Source organism: Falco punctatus (genome assembly GCF_963210335.1).
Source record: "Falco punctatus genome assembly, chromosome: 1".
NCBI lineage: Eukaryota > Metazoa > Chordata > Aves > Falconiformes > Falconidae > Falco > Falco punctatus.
In genome coordinates this window covers 1,109,109-1,126,274 of record NC_137580.1, presented here as the reverse complement: position 1 = coordinate 1,126,274, position 17,166 = coordinate 1,109,109, and the positions used below count along the sequence as shown (strand labels likewise).

The 17,166-nt window shown below is 39.3% G+C and overlaps 1 protein-coding gene across 8 annotated transcripts in view; it reads left to right on the top strand.

The window, feature by feature from the left end:
- VEGFC (vascular endothelial growth factor C) overlaps positions 1-17,166 on the top strand; it is a 249,332-nt gene that overhangs the window by 199,089 nt on the left and 33,077 nt on the right. For all 8 annotated transcript variants that reach the window (XR_013930816.1, XR_013930817.1, XR_013930818.1 and 5 more), the window contains one exon: positions 16,075-16,288. Coding sequence is in view for 4 of the 8 variants with exons in the window: in XM_080405153.1 (XP_080261279.1) it covers positions 16,075-16,288 (214 nt within the window). In the remaining 4 variants the exon portion in view is untranslated. The remainder of the gene's footprint in view (positions 1-16,074; positions 16,289-17,166) is intronic.

Here is a 17,166-nt window from a genome sequence, read left to right as displayed (position 1 = left end):
CTAATACATCTGAAATCACGAAGATGTGACTCGCTAATATCTGTGACATATCTGAAATTATGAAGGAGCACATATATAACTATATATTAGTGTGTGCCATTTAGACTATTGCTGGATTTGACTATACTGCGTTGTCCATTTAATATTGCTTTGAAAAAATTGCAAGCAATTTTTAGCATTTAGAATTATGTGCCATATTTTCTGTCTGGGTGTACACTTTGATATCTCTGTCTAGGATGGCTCATGCTTTCTGAAGGCCAGAATAAGTGTAAATCTAAGGTAATCACTTCAAATATAATGGCAAATCAACATCTTTGTAATACACTATACCTCCTGATTCAGGAACTGATAAAAAAAGTGCCTTCTACCTTTTATTAGCAACATTGGTATAGTCAGTTATAGTGTGCTTTTTGTTCAGTTTTTTTCCCCAGAAATTCTGTTGCTTCAAGTTCGATGGTACTAATAAATAGGTATAATTCTGCCTGCCAATGATGTTTGCCCAACACAGCTATCTCAGAGCACTGAGACAGGGCTTTAGTGTATGTCATCTTTTGTATTGCCACAGTGCAAAGCTGTAGGAACTGAAGACTAACAGTATTACTCCCTTTCCCATGTGTTTCCTGCAGTTACTATTTGGATGCTAATTTTGTAAATAATGTCATGAAACATTGCTGTTCATATAAGGAATGTTCGTGTGCTCTCCAAAACTACCTTCATGTGCATTTAGCCCAAAGAAAGGTGTTGAGTTGACCAGCGCTGGAGTCAGCCTGGGGGATGAATTGGTAGGCACAAATAGCATCAATTGCGTAGACAGTCAGTGCTGAGAGATTTTAATGCACGTGTTATTTGGTTTTAAAGACTGTTGAGAGGAGTTTTAGGCAACTCATGTAAGGAATGCTTTGAGGGAATGTTGGAATTAAGCTCAGGAAGCCAAGAACATATTGTGGAAGAAAAAAGGGTTCCATCCTTAAATCACAGGTATTTGGTAAAAATCTGAAAAAAACTGAGAATGGAAAAGGTGTATCTGGACCCTTCAGAGGGAAAGGATTTTCTGTTCTGTCTGCAGGCTACAAACTACTGTAGCTTAGTGCAGGTTTTACTGAAAGGTCGAAATAAGCCACGCAATAATTTCAGTTCACAGAAGAGATACGGTTTGAGGGTCAGTTTAAAAAATGTGCACTTATTTGGAAGGGCTTGTTAGCTTTCAATAAATGGACTGTCCATCTGTGATTCATACCCTCCATGTGTGTGCTCCGTGTTGCTTGCAGACAGAAGAGCAAGAAAACATTTATTTCACATTAGAGCAGTCTAGCGTTTGAACTGAGCCAGTCTGCCAGTTCTTGTTACCCAACCTGTCTTACTTGGTGTGACTTTGCAAGTGCCACGGTACTGGAGACTGAAGGAGACTTTAGAAACTCTCATGCAAAACCAGCAAGCATTCACTGATCGGTACATCACCTAGCAATTAGCTGTGCACTCTACTGCTACCGTGTGTGCCAAGGGTGACATGAATACGATGGTCACGCTGGTGCTTGAGCCCCAAAAATTTAACTATCGCTTCTGCATGTGGTCCAGACTTGACAGTACCCGTCGACTGTGGCCTTGTAGCAGTGGCCCAAACTCAGCTCTGAGTTTGTGTCCCTTATCTATCAATAGGAGTCAAGCACTCTTTTGTGTTTAAAGTAAACAGGTGATAAAACCTCCTGACTCGCATGGGCTTTACAAGCATGAAAAATACCAATGCATATATTTATTGGCAGTGACTGTTTCACACACTGTATTGGAACATAATGTAACCTTGAAAGTGCACACTGTGAAATAGTATTCTGATCAGTCACATCGTGATGGTACCAGAGAAACTGCAAAAGTTGAGCAGTGAGTACGCTTTTCTCTTGCTTGCCACTAACTGGTGACATTTTAACTAAATGAATATATTTTACCCAGTGTGTCAGTTGAGTTAATGCTTCTGATTCTCATGTAACCAATTCTTCATCTTTCATCTGCTGCTCAAAAAATTTTGTTCAAATGATAATAACTTTATATGGAAATGCGTATGCACCAGGGGATGCTCAATAACTGTAGTTATATGTTTAACCGTAAAAGCATAGATAAGGGAATATGTTTTTCTGCTCTTTTAAAATGCTGTAATTCACAGTTGTACAGAAAAGAGGCTTTGCTAATAAAAACATGTTAGAGTATTAGTCTCTCATAAGGCAAAAACCAGTCTGTTAACTCCCAGCTGCTCAGTCTGTGGCGCGCAGCTAATGTGTTGCTCACAAATGGGAAATGAACAGTTAAAACTGAGGCCAACAGAAACAGTTGGTGTTTCTTTAGCATAAGCTAAAGACCACTGGCCTGGGTAGAAAGAAACAAAGTCATTAGGAGAATTTATCAGGGTAATTCTTTTTAAAGCAATTAATAATTAGGAAAAAAAATGGTTTTAAAATGTGGGTGATCAACATAACAAATCAAATGTTCAGCGCTCACCAGTGCATCGTAATAATTGATAGAACAAATAGTTCATAGAGTTCTTCAAGTTTCTTCTCAGCAATGCATTATGGAGCACATGTATTTCTCTACCATAGATTTTATTTTTCTATTGTGGAAGTTACCACCACCACCATTACTTTAGTACAGACGATATGGACCTGAGAATAGGGTAAGAAGCATGAGGGAGTTCAGAGGGCGTGAGACAGTCAAGTAATATTGTCTTGTGGTAAGACCAGTAAGTGCTTGGCTTTCCACGTGGACAGCTGTGGTTGTATATTTTTGGGTATTTTGTGTGAGATGCTTGCAGTGGTAGAGGCTCCATGATGTGTGAAATCCTTCAGCATTAACACCTTTCTGTGTAATCCAGCAGAAAGATTAGAATACAGCTGGTGAGGGAGCTTGAGGCAGGTGCATTTTCACAAAGCCCTTGCCTGGAAGGGAGTATTGAGCAAAAGCTCATTTTCTGAAGATCTGTCTGGTAAATACCTTGAGAAACACAACAGAAAATTAATATGGATCAATAAAGTTATTAGACTAAACTGTAGCACCCTGAAGCTGCTGGGCTTTCCTGTGATGTGACCTGCACATACGTGCTGTTTCTTAAGGAAGCAAAGATGATATCTAGATGGGCTTTGTGGACTGTAGTAGAGGGCAACCTCTAGCCCTCAGGCTGCTTGGGTACAGGTCTGACCCTTGTTGATGCTGCCCAAGGCAGTTGACCACATGTACTTGGCACAGAAGTTTCTATGGATCCCCTCTGCTCCCGTACAGTATCGTAATTACTTTTTGTATTGTTTCGGAGGGTCCTTGGGTTTGGAGGGATTTTGTGTTGTCGTTTTTTGCTTATATTTTGGGTTTTAAATGGTTAAGGGGTGTGCTTCAGCCTCCCTGGATAGGTGTTTGCGGGGCATAATGCTGCAGGTGCCCGTTGCAGGCCTGGGAGGTGGCAGAGGGGCTTCCTCAGTGCCGGACCATGCTGGAGATGAACTCGTGGCTGTTTGTGTTTGCGTCGTCAGAAGCAGGCCCTTGAGTGAACTGTCTTGTCAGGGGTGTCTGGGTTTCCTCATGCGTTCAGTTTGGACGAGGGAGAGACCAGCAGGCCTGAACTGAGGACAAGGACCCACCCTTGCCTTTGCGCCGTGCAGCTGGTCTGATAAAAAGTGATAGCGTGCGCTTTGTCTAGATCGTAGTGTTTGCATAACGAGGAAAAAATGTTACATGAACACGGGCTGTGGGGGTAAAGTGGAAGGAAGGGCTGCAGGCGACCTGATATAAACATCTGAAAAAATGGAATTGAGAGTTAATCGTACAAACACGCTGTGATTTGTATTCTGGTTTTTGTGAAACAAAATTGTGTTGTGAAAAAAAAAATGTTTAGAGAAGTCAACAAAAGCTATTACAGGCATCGGTAAGATCATCTAAAAATCACCAGACTGCTTTAATAAGGAGCTGAAATGTAACCAAGAATTTAAGAGAAAGACTTTAGGGTAGGAAAAATACTGTCGTCGTGTTTTAGCAGAATGACTAATATGGTAATTAGGTCATTAGGTTTTGAAAGCAAATTAGCATGTTGGAAATGAAAAATATAGCAGCAGCAAGACAAATGTTGGCTGCCAGGGAGCTACTTTTCAAAGTTCAATAATATTGGCCATGGAAGAGCAAAAAAAAGTCAAGTATAACAAAAGGAAACTTGAGTTCTAAGGCTTTGGGAGGGTGAAAGACTTAAAAAGCTCAACACGATATGTAGGGCTGGTAAAACTACAGATACTGCGACTGCAGGGACTGGAACGTACTACACACAGTGATGTATAGATGCAATACTTAAGCTAGGAGGCAAAATCCTGTAATCCTCACTAAACAAAAATCCCATTGAAGTCGATAGAAGATTTGGGTGAACAAGGAATGTATAACTGGGCAATTAGAGACAAACTTGCAGTCTGACCTTGACTGGGCCTTTGTGTCTGTGATTAGCTGTACCCACTGCATCTGGGCACGTTTGTTTAAAGGCACAGTCAATTTTAACGACATCTAAAAAAACCCCAACAATTATGCCATGCTTAAAGTTCTAATTGATCCAAATGACAAATGCAAGTAATTGCGTATTAAGGCTATGCATTAAAATCTGTGTCTTTTGGAACAGCCAAATTCTGCATTCGTCATTCCTTTCCTTGTCAGGGAAAGCAGGAATTTAGTAGATACTGTTCTAGTTTTGCCCATCATAATACAGGGTGGCAGTCATGGGACTTTTCAAAAATGTAAGACAAGAAGGGAGGTTGTGTGGGATGTCAGAAGTAATTGCCAGCTAAATTAATAGAAATATATAACAGCATCTGGTCATACATGTTTATAAAGCTACATTAATAATTGCTTTCCAAATTGTTTTAAAACTATTTCAGTATGAAACAAAATGTTCTTAAAGATTATTCATTTACATTTTTCCCCTCTTTTGTGAGCCTAGTTCAAATAAAACTGAAAATAAACAAAACTCTTTTGAATCAAAATTTAATTCAGCATATCAGAAACGTCATTCTCACTGCCAGTTACTCCAATGGGACGTGTGTTCCTTGTGTCTGAATCTACTTTGTTTGAAAAGAGCTGCTGTCTCAAAGCACTGAGGAAATTGCAGTTCTCAGTAAAAGAAATGCTAGAAACATGTGCAAGAACAGACAGAAATTGTTTTGTGGTCTGGTCCCGTAAATGGTAACCTCAGCAACTACAATAGGCTCTTGGTATTAACAGGTGTGTGTTCAAAATTCCAATTTCCAGGACTGCAATCCTGCAGAGATGTGTGTCTGCTTCATGCTGGGGAAAAAGTCAAAGGAATCCTCCTACTACATTAATTTTGTGTGCACATCACTCCATCATGGTATACTATGCTAACCATTATAAATAATCTCTGCAGATTGGCTTCGGGAAGTTGTTTCATATCCTTGAAAAAGTGCTTCCTTAAGGGTTGCTGGTAGTGCTAGAGAATTTGAAATTTCTGCATAAATTCTTCTCCTTTGACACTTTCTTCTGCTAAAATATACACCAGGGGTCCTCAAACTTTTTAAGCAGGGGGCCGGCACGGATGCAGTGGCAGGCAGTCATCTGCGGCTGCTTGGTTCCCCCCCAACCCCTGGCGGGGTGTGTGTGTGGTGTGCGGGGGGGTCTGTAAATACCCGGGGCCGGATTGAGGACCCTGGGGGGCCGTATCCAGCCCGCGGGCCGTAGTTTGAGGACCCCTGATCTAAAAAAAATCCTCTAGAACCTTTTATTTTGATGAAACTGCCTAATATGATAGGACCTGTTTTATTTAGAAAGACTAGAGCCATTTGATTCAATTATTTCTTCTTTTTGTATTAGAACCTGTCATCTCAAGGTGTGTGCCTTTGCTTCTGAAGGACAACGTGTCGGGGTGCTCTGAGCCTGAGACTGGGTGTTAGGCTGCACCAGCCTGGTCCGAACTGACTTGGTACTCCCTTCTTTCTTTCTTTCTTTCTTCCCCCACTCCCATTTTCACCTCACAAACCTGGTATTTGGGTTTCTTTACTTGCAGTTCTTCCGTTCAAGACTCTGTGACCGAATGAATACAAAATGCAGTGACACAAAAGCATCTTTTTGTTCCATAAAATAACTGCTTACTTCTAAAGGCAGATAAAAAGCTTAACATGAGAAAATATTTCAGTGTAACAGTAAGGTTAATCCATATGCGTAGCTTAATTTTAAGCATCATCCTTACACCTTTCCACCAACTTTGAGAAACTAGAGCCTCTTTTCCCCTTCTGCTCTCTGTATGCCTCCTTTTAACATATACATAATCCCTGTAAATCCGTTTTCTTTTTCATTCGTTTCTGGGCCTGGATGAGAATGCAGGCAGCTCAGCAAGGTGGTATAGGACAAGTTTCAACTAATGGCAACTGTCATGAATTTCAAGATGCAATGCCATGCCTTCCATCAGAGGTTATACATATTCGTGCAATCCAGTTGAAGTTGATAGTTCAGGGCATACTTTCTAAATCTGTTCTTGCAAAAACTTCATTCCCCAGTCAAGCCTTCTTCAAAAAGTCTTCTGATAGCATGCTGTGATCGGCACTGGATTACTCTGTGTCCTGTCAGTGTAAATTAGGATCTAGTTTAATACTGCTGATGTTCCCTGACCCTTTTTAAGTAACGTTACAGTACAATACGCTATTCAGAATAATTTAAGCCAAAAATAATGGGCAACATACATTTCTCCTGATTTGGTTGCATGAAAGGGAATCGTGACCAAGTCTCAAACTAGTTCTTAGATTTGCCATTCTCAAGGATTCTTTTGCCTTTCCCCATCGCTCATGCCTTGCTGACAAATCTCTTTAATACCTGTCAGGTTTTACATGGTACAGTAAGCTTTCTCTTTTAGCGGTACAGAAGCATTACTTCTCTTTTTGTGTTCAAAACCCCTTGTTTTTTCATTTTTTCCTCCCCATAGTTCAGAAGGGATGTGACAGCTCCGCAGAACTACTGACCTTTTGTATCGTGGTTTGCAATGGAGTAGTTAGCCCGTAAGAGGAAAGCAAAAAGGAAAGAAGTATTGTAGGCTCAGTGTCTAAACAAGTGGGTTTGTTTCCGTATAACTTCTCTGTCACAGATGTCAAATGGTGATCCAAGGGGTGTTCCACACAGAATATAGGATGGAACAAATTTCAAGCCCAGATTGTCAGGGTGGGCAAAGTGGACAGTGGGTAGCAGGTCCTTTGCACTGTGTACCTACCTCAGGCTAACGAAATTCAGATGATCTCTTGCTTTTGCTTTCATCAGCAAAGAACCTTTATATAAAATATTTGGGTAATACTTCGACAACAAATATAAAAGCTTCTTCTGCCATTGTGTTCATTAATGAAATGTCACAATTTTGTGTCTTAGTTACCAAAGGCGTAGCTGTGTGATGTGTTAGTCTGGCATGTTAGTTTGAGTTACCAAATAGTCTTTTTTTAACAACTTGTGTAAAATTAACTTGAAGAAACATGATGCCAAATAAAATTATCAGATAATAATGTAATTTTAATGGCAAACTCTAAAATTTAATAAAATGCACAGATTTCTAAGAGCTTATATGTGTTTCCTTTTTCCTATATACAAAACTTGTTTGCAATAATTAGAGACAAAGATTTTGAATCTGGAATTGCCATGTTATAACTTGCTCATTATTCTTCAGCTTTTGGTTGAGTTTTAAGTAGTGCATTGTGTTTATAGCTGGAATATTTGTTGAAATAGGCAATGTGACAAGGTAGGTGGTCTTCTAATTAATATTTCTGTACAGATCCATAAACTGTGCAAGGCTTGTTTAACTATACAGAAATCTTGTTGTTAGATTAAGACATTTGTTTAGGAATGAAGTTCAACTTTTTCTTTGAAATTCAATTGATCTTGTTTCAAGGCCTTTGAAATTATTTATTTTAAGAACGGTTTTAAAAGTATAATTAATTCAAGACGTTTCTGTGACCTGTTGGTAAATATTTAGACCGCAGATTAATTGTATTTGCTCAGGGCTTCAAATAGTGATTTTAAAAAACTTGGTGAAAATGAAAGGGGCTTATTAGTGAGAGGAATTAAACAATGATAAGAGGTGATGTGTTCGTGTAATCCTTCTGTCATGTAAATGGACGCATTGCTAAAAATTCAAGAATAAACAAGAGCATTGAATTGAAAACTAAATACTGTCATCACAGGGAGAATGCACCATGCGCTGTAGCCAATGTGCTCAGCTTAACTCAGAAATTTCCTTAAGACTGTGCAATTTCTTGTTGCAGATCTTAGTGAAACCTTTTTGTACGTACAGTTGACCCATAGAGTGGAAAGCATTACGTTACAACTGTACCTATTGCCTTTTTGAAGCCCATCCCTTGGTGACATGTCTAGAACTCTTCTCCCTCGCTAATTAGGAGCTTTAATGGCTTTGTATAGCACAGGCGGTGCTCAGGCAGTACCTCAGAATGGGCTGGCATTCAAGTTAAAATGCAGGGGTTGTCCCTTACCTTTCCCCTCAGTGTATCTCTACTTGATACTGAGAAGCTTTTTAATTCTCACTGCCTGTGTTACAGCTGCTGAAGCGATGACAGGTGATCGCAGTGTTACCATGTTAACAGTTTTCTTCAAAAACTGTCTCCGTATTTGTTTGCTTTTACTGACAAAGCTAATGACAGTTGTTAATAAAAGTTGTGATGGTACCAGTGAGAGCTCAGTAAAAACTGAAAATAAACAACCTTACAAAGACCTGGTAGTTTATTCTTGTGTACTGGTTTTAATACGTCTGACTATTGGAAGGAAGGCAAAAGGTTGCAGGTTATTTTAAAAAAACAGCAATATTCAATATTCAAACCATTTAAAACTTTGCTTAACTGGCATTTTGTCTTTTTTCTGAGAGTAAGATCTAATAACCAGAATTTTTAGTTGGAGATCAAAGTACTTAAGTTTTCCTTTCAGAATTGCATGGTTCGCTTTCCTCAATGTTCGTTAAAAGGTTACGTAAATGTATTCAAAATGAACATATTGTTTTTATAATGTATCACATTCTACAGAACTGCCACGTGGCGTCAGCCCAGATGTGTCATAGTCGAGGGACACACGATTGGCGCCAGAGCCTGGCTGGCTGCAGCGGTTGCGTTGCAGATGGCAGTAGCGTTCTCACGCTGCTAGCTGTCTCCTTTCTGGAGGGCTGCTGTATTTGTTAGCCCCCTTGATAAGCCAGCAACGTTGTCCTTTATTTTCACCTTACAAATCTTTTTTTACTTACAAATGGTTTCCCCTTTCTTCTGGTTGTGCATCTGGTCGCGCACGGTGATCCTTGCATTTGTCACCACTGATCACTGCGGATGACCAAGAAAACAACACACAAATCTCATCTGGTACAGATTGCACTGCCTGACGTCTCCAAGACTTAATCAGATGTAAGCCTTTCAGCAGCAATAATCCAAATCCTTATTGATTCCCAATCTATTTGTAATGCTAGCTGAAAGCTGCAGTATGAGTCTTTGAATCAATTAAACAGTCCAGATGCAGCTGCACTTAGTCAGCAAATGGATCCCACACATTTCCATGACTGCCGTGCAGCCTTTGACCTTTAATTTGTGGGCTCATCTAGTGTGAGCTCCTAAATAGTGAATCAAGCCTATTGATAACAGGCTTAATTTTTTGCGTTTTATCTTGCAGTTACAACTTGCTGTATTCTTAGAAACAGTCTGCAGGGATCTGCGAACACAAGTTGAAGGCTGCTGCTGTGGAACAATGCAAATTTCAAAGATCGGGCTGAAGTTCATGAGAACAAAACCTTTCCTGTTACTATAATCTAGTTGTGAAATTGCTTCAGAGAAGGTCGTAGGTACTCAAGAGGTCCGGCTAAGGAGCCAACAACCCTCTTTCTCAAAACTGCTTTCCGTCACAGTCAGGAATGGTATTTGACACCTTTTCTTTTCCTGTTTCTGCGCACACATGCTTGCGTGTCTAGATCATACGGATTTCTCTCACAGCACTGTGGCATTACCGTCTTTGATTGTATCAGATACCATGTTACCTGCAGCAGTGTCTTGATTGCCCAAGCTCATAAAAATCGAGGAGAACTGGCCATCTAAGACAAGCTTCTAAAGAAACCAGGCAGTAGAGCAGGCAGTTGCTGTAGAAAGCAACTAGAATTGTTTTTCCCTCTCCCTTTGCTTCCCAGGGAAATCAGATTCAGATCAAAAAACGGTATTTTTATAAGTAATTCCCACTGAATGCATGAAAGTACTGGAATTTTATTAGGGAAGGTTGAGAACCATTTAGGAATGCAGGTACTTGAGGGTTTAAGCACCAGCCAAGAAGCATGTTTCAGAACCTTAGCAGCAGCTAAATGTTTTACTGAAGGACCTAATTAAGTGCCTTTGTGCAAAGCTATAATCTTAGATATGTTTTTAAGCGTTTTCTAAGAACATCTAAATAATGCATACCTGGCAAATGCTGACTTGCATAAAAGTTGAACTTCTCTTAAAATGAAAATTTTAAACAACCTAACCTCAGCTTAAATACTTGTACCTATAAATAGGAGAGCAATATTAAATAATACAAGCCTATGATGATCTTCTAGCAGTTTATGCATCTTCATCTCCAAAAATGTCGGGGACAAAAGAAGAACATGTGGTGTGTAATACAGAAGCTTAAAATTACAGAAGTTGCACTTATCTTCACAGCCAGTGTCTTTTTCTTCATTTTTAACGATTTCTCTTTCAGCTTTCTCCTCAATCTCAGTTACTTTTCCTTGCCTATCTGCTTTGTACATTCTCTTCCTGTCATCCCACCCCACCCCATCCCCATTTATTTCTTTTCTTTGCCTGGCATTATTCTTGCTGTGTAAAATGCCAGAATAAATAGAGGTCACTTAAAGCACAGTACAATTTAGACCATTTTATTTATTTTATACTTTCATTCTTACTTTTTAGGTTTGTCTGATGTGCTTTGTGAGCTCGTTAGATGGATGCTAATCTCTCTGCTGTTCTCACAATGTTTTGATTTAGTTCAAATTAACTGCAGTGGTCTTACTACTTATATAAAGTAATGTCAAATTAAAAATTATGCTCACTGTTACCATTTCACTTCTCTAAGGCACTGTTTTGTTGCTGTGTTGAATGGCAACTTAGAATTTTGCAGCTGTGGACAGTCATTGAATTTTACTAGTGACAAGTTGGTGCATATGAGATCGGAAGCAAGGCTAGTCTAGAGTGACTGTAGACAACAAAAAAATTTGAATTTACTTCTTAACTATGGCAAAGATATTTAATTAGGATTTTTTTTTTATTTACTGGCATAACTTCCAAAAAAATAGCACTGAAATACAGGAAAATTGCAATAAATGTTATGCAAGTGTTTATACATAACTCTTCTTTTGCAAGCAAATAGAAATAACTGCAAACTGTTTCAATGTTCAGATTTAACTCTTTGATTTTTTAATACATTTTAGTCCATAAATACAGAATATAACCATATTAAAATAGAAAGTTTAAACACAGCATTTTCCAATTACAAATTGTCAACGAAATCCTTGAGAATGAAATGAGCTGACAGCTGTAGTCGGAGCAGATTCGTAAAGTACTGTTATAGCACATTGCACCATCAATTATGTGTCAAGCATGCTGCCAAATAGTAAGTGTTCTGACCTTTGTTATTAATAATGGAGGCAGACACTGGGGACATGTGGAAGACAAATAATGTATATAGATCTGATTTTGTTAATGGATATAGAGCCCATTTGGTATCCTGCCCCTCCCTTTGCAAGCTATAATTTTATGAAAAAAATGGACAAATAAAGTAGTGGAAAGCAGCATTGTCAAAAATATACTCTTGATAGGAAAAAAATGTTCCTAAGTTAAATAATAGCAAGAAAGCTCTTGTCATCAAGCTTTACTGCTTTATTTATATATATATTTGTCATTTCCCCTGTTTCTTGGAAAATAACCTGGAAGAAGTGAAATGGAGCAACTTGTCTTTACTGTGTTCTCCATTCATTCTTGTATTTTTAAATTGTTACTTTGCTCAATATCATCCATCATCTTGTAGAAATTGGCTAGTCAAAGGTCTAGTCAATGTCTTTGTCTAGAATATAGCTTCTAGTGATTTTAGGTGATCATGCAAGACAACACTGATAATAGGTAAAAATGGCGATAATAGTAGAATAGCCAACGAAAGGACAGAGAGAAACACTGTTTTGTGGTATTATAAAAAAAAAAAAAAAAAAAAAAGGGCCCAAGACCCAGCAAAGATAAGGACCCAGCAAAGATAATCAAAAATGTGGGGCAGAGAAAACTCCTTCCTCTACAAGCACTGATGGCACTGTTTCCTGCGTCATTCTCGATGCAGAATATAGATCCCAGAATGTCTTGCCAGTAAGACGTTAAATAATTGGGTCAGGATTTCATGTGGAGCACGCTGCAACTGATTACATGAAAACCAGTGGACTGTTTGCATTAGCAAAAAGCTCACTTTGGTCCTAAAAGTTGTAGAATTTCTCTTATCACAACCTTTGTTAATGTTATATTACTTTCAGACAGTAGAACAATTTTTTAACATTATTTTTTAAACTTAAAATTACATTTAGGAATTGAAAGTAATTGCATCTACAGACCCTCTCTAAACTTCACTAATCTGGGCTTGCATAAGATTAATGAAAAATTAGAGCTCCTCTGATTTGTAGTACTTTTTTTTAATGTTACTTTATTGGTGTCTTGCCATAAATTCTAAGTATGTGTTGAAGTCTGGGTTTCCGTTGCAAAGCCGTTTTGAGTTTTTAATTTTTTTTCAGTTGCCTACACTAAAAGACAGTGCACAACTAAGAAAGAGCAAAGAATTTGGAATAAAAGGTAGGGACTGAGACAGTATATTTCTGTGAAATTAACCAAAATTTGCACGAAGTCAAGAATGTTGCCAGACAACTGTTACTTTTACGGAAGCAGTTGCATTCCTCTCTTAAAAATTTAGAAACTCTTTTTACCAGTCCTTAATGATCTGATGTTTTTACTGTATACAGACACACTCTTCTAATCAACCAGAATTTAAGATTTCATTTGAAGTTCATGTCAACAATAAATGTTGACTGTTGTAGAAAACTAAATCACTCCACCAGCTCCTTACACATGTTCTTTTAAATAGTCTGATAGAGATGAAGAATTTGCTGCAGTTAAAAAAATACAGACTTACAATGAATATACCAAGAGGAGATCACTGAACTGTGTGTCAAGGTAATACTGGTAACTTACTGGAAAAATCAACATATTTTTTTCTATTCCTTTTTTTTCCTAACTCTGGGCACTGTGTGTACTTTATTTACTATACATGTATGGATTTCTTTCTCCATTTCTTGCTGAATTGGCAGAGGGGAGAGAACAAAAGCCCTCTAACGGTCAAGTTGGTTGTCCACAGTGTATTTGTAAATTTGAGTTGAAGCCATCTTTATAAGCAAATGGTTTTATTAAACTAAGCACAAAATAATTCAGATGCAATAATGATTTGGATTTTTAATAAAACTGTTTTTATATATCTGCTCCAGAAATTGTTTTCCTTTAGTTCCTGTTAAGTGAGCAGTTTGTGTTGTAGGCACATGGCACTCCGGCTCATGGAATAGCCAGGAAGAAATGCAGTTGAAAACATTAATTTATTAAATTTTATACAATACTTTGTTAAAGCCACTAATTTATTCATGTTTTGACTTTTGTTCATACATGCTTTATACATGTGTACCGAATTTTCTGTCCAGATGGAGATACATATATACCCTGATCAAAGAGGCTGTCATCAACACACCTTATTTCTAACAAATATAACCTCTTTCCAACTGCATACCCCTGGCTTCTTATCAGCTAGGTAATTTTGAGTTTCAGTACTTATTTTTCTGATGATCTAGGCCTGTACCTTGAATATCTGAAACAGCAATAGCCAACGTTTTGTCTACAGTGGCTGCACAGGCTTTTAAGGGATTCATCAAAGGCTGGTGAACCTTTGGTTGGATTTTTTTCCCGTATAACCCCCGTGAACTGCTAGAACCTCTTAGGATCAGTTACTAGATGACGTAGTTTCCATTCTTGAGGCTTTTACCTAATGGACTGGTGTCCAGCCTTGTGACAGGCTATGCGTGTTGCCTCCGTGCGGTGACCTCCCGTGCCAGGTGTATTCCCATCGCGTGGCAGGCATGCATCCGCGACGCTGGCGTTTACGGCACTGCTGCCCTGAGCTGTTCCCCGTTAATTAAGGGGCACGTGCTGCAGCACCCTCAGGAAAACTGTCTGGCAGGAATCAGGTTTCTCAAACCCTGCTCTTTTCACCCCTCGGGGGAGACAGAAGCGAGGAGGCAGCGGCCTAGGGGTTCGTTCGGCTTGGCTTTTCGTCCGTGACCTGCTGGTTGGGAACCTGTGTGGTGTCCTGCAAGGAGACCAGGGGTGGTGGGGAGCGAGATAAGCCTCGTGATGCCAACGAATTTGAAGGCAAGGCCCCAATACTGCTTGCCGGGTGGCTTGGGTTGGAGATGACCCTTTCTATGGAGGTAAGGAAGGAGGTGAAGTCCTGAATGAGCGCGTGTCTGAGGCTGATCGTTTGATGAATGAAGTCTCCGAGCACAGAGTGGTCTGTTACTGTAGTAGTAGTGAAAACATTTTTGTTTAACTTCATAATGCCTTGACATGTAAAATGGTGTTGAAATCTGTGTAAATTGCCTTCTGTATTTCACTGTATTTACGGAAACGAGTTCTGTGAATCTGCCTGACCCCGCGGCATTTCTCTGTAAGTGACACCTGCCGAGGAGGGGGATCCGACAGCACGTGCCGTTGTGTGCCCTTCTCGTGGTTTGTGAGACAAGGCGCGCCTGAGAGTCAGCTGAGCTCGCTCAGGACGGGGGGTTTACTTGCGTAACATTCAAAATCACTGAATTGAAATAGCTTCTTTTTTTGTTAGTAGCGGCGTTTGACAAGAACTCCTAAATTTCAATTACTATAGTTTCAGGTCTCTGGTTTTAGATGCTCTTTACACTGTTGCAGCCTGGTGTTTCTTGGATGAGAGCAGCGGTTCTGTAGTAAACTGTACAGAGTCTGCAGCCTTTTGCTACACACTTTATAAAAAGTGAACCTCTGTATTTCGTGTCTCACACTGCCATCTAAGGGCCGTGTAGGCTGAGAAGGTGGCTGAAGGGTCTTCAGGACTTTGCTTCTTGCTGCCCTTCCCTTTGAGAAGTCAGCAATTCATGGATGAGAGGGGTGGGCAGGAATAACAGCAAGCCTTTGCAATGTGATGTTTCGTCTGAAAGGATAGAGGAATCTTGCAGGTGAGTGAGAAATTGGAATGTAAATTGAAGCCGTAGTCTTTTAGGAAAATGCAATGAGTTTGTGTAAAAGCCAGCAAATAAGAAAGGGAGATTACAGGATCTGAGTCGCTCTTGGGACAAGGAGGTAGTGCTTAGAGCCCTGAAGGGTTTCAGTTGAAACTCTCAGCAGTGAGGGGGTGGGCAGTTCAGATTCCTAAAGGTACCAAAGTGCTTGACTCCTACTGGTTCAAGGATTAGTGGTCTTTAATAGAATTTGTTTATTAAGATTTTACCTAAAAAGACACAAAGTAACATGAATTATTTTCCTCTTTTTTTTCTAATGTAACATGTTTTGAATTTCTGGGTGTTCTGATTTTCCTGGACTAAGGGAAACAGGGAAAAATCTGGTGTTACTTTACAAGTATGTGACATGTAACATGATCATCATTTAAATATTTTGGTGTTTAAGCAATGAGAATTTTATCATGAAAACTTTTATTTCCAGGATAAAAACGCTTTTTTTTTTTTTCTTAATCTGCAAACTCTACTTGTATAGGCTTAATTCTATAGCTCCTTTCTCGCTGAGATGTTTTGAACTACAGGTATGGTGAAGAGTTAGTGGCAGAAGCAAAACATTTCAGTATTTGTCAACATAGTACTGTTGGCACGGACCTACAGAAGCGGTTTTTCTAATGAGGACCCCTTCGAGTACAACTTCATTTTACACTGTATGCATTGTTTTTCAGGCTAGTTTCCAGCAAACTTTGTGTAGTAGAGAAAGTAATTAATCTTGCGTGTTACTTTGACAGGCTCATGCAAGCAAAGACCTGGAAGAGCAGTTGCGGTCTGTGTCCAGTGTGGATGAACTCATGACGGTACTTTACCCAGAATACTGGAAAATGTTCAAATGTCAGTTGAGGAAAGGAGGTTGGCAACACAACAGGGGACACTCCAGCTTTGACACAAGATCAGATGATTCCCTGAAATTTGCTGCAGCACACTATAATGCAGAGATCCTGAAAAGTAAGTACAGGACGCAAAACACATTCTAACACGCAATGAATCAAAATCTGAAGGCTTCTCAGTTGTGTCAAAAATATTTTAAAACCTAAGCATTGTCAGGAAACCAACCTCTGCAGTTTGATTTGATGCCATGTCTATAATCTAAAATACTTGAAAATCAGCCTTCCCTAATGAAATAAATTGCTCTGCAGACATATTTTTGGTACATCCATTGTAAGAGAGGTGCTTCTACAGACTGCTTCTCGGCTCAATGGGTAGAGGAAGTTAAGTGTTTGTCTTCAGGTATAAGCAATCTTGCTTTGCAGAGGCTGTAACAATTTTGAGAAAGGAAAGAGGGCACTGACAGTTGGATTCATGGAACTGTTTCTGCTTGTTTTCTGCAATCACGTCACGGCTGGTAGTGCCTTCTTCTCTCATGCATTATTGCTTTAGGATGCTAAATAATCCACCTGTAGCTTTTTCCTGTAACATGAGAACAGTTGTCACGTTGTTATGCTCAAACCAGAAAAAAACCAGCTTTCAGACAAATATGTCAATACCCTTTAGTGATTTAGATGGCCTAGATAAAAATATATTAGCTTACAGTTTAAGCAAGTGCTTGCAGGCAAACACAGGATTTATAGCAGGAGGTGTGTTTTTTTGACATGATATTGGAAATCATGTATTTTAATGGAGACATTAAGGTACACGTGAGGAGAAATTTCCATTTTTGCTGAATAGCCTAACAAAAACTGTTGCCAAGAGAGAATGAAGAGGCCTTTATTGTATAGCTGCAAGTTCCACGGCTGTTTAGTATAAGGTTGTATCTGGTAAAAGTCTGTATAACATGGTGTAAAATGTTTGCCCAAATTTGCATAGGTAACCTGGGCAGGGCACAA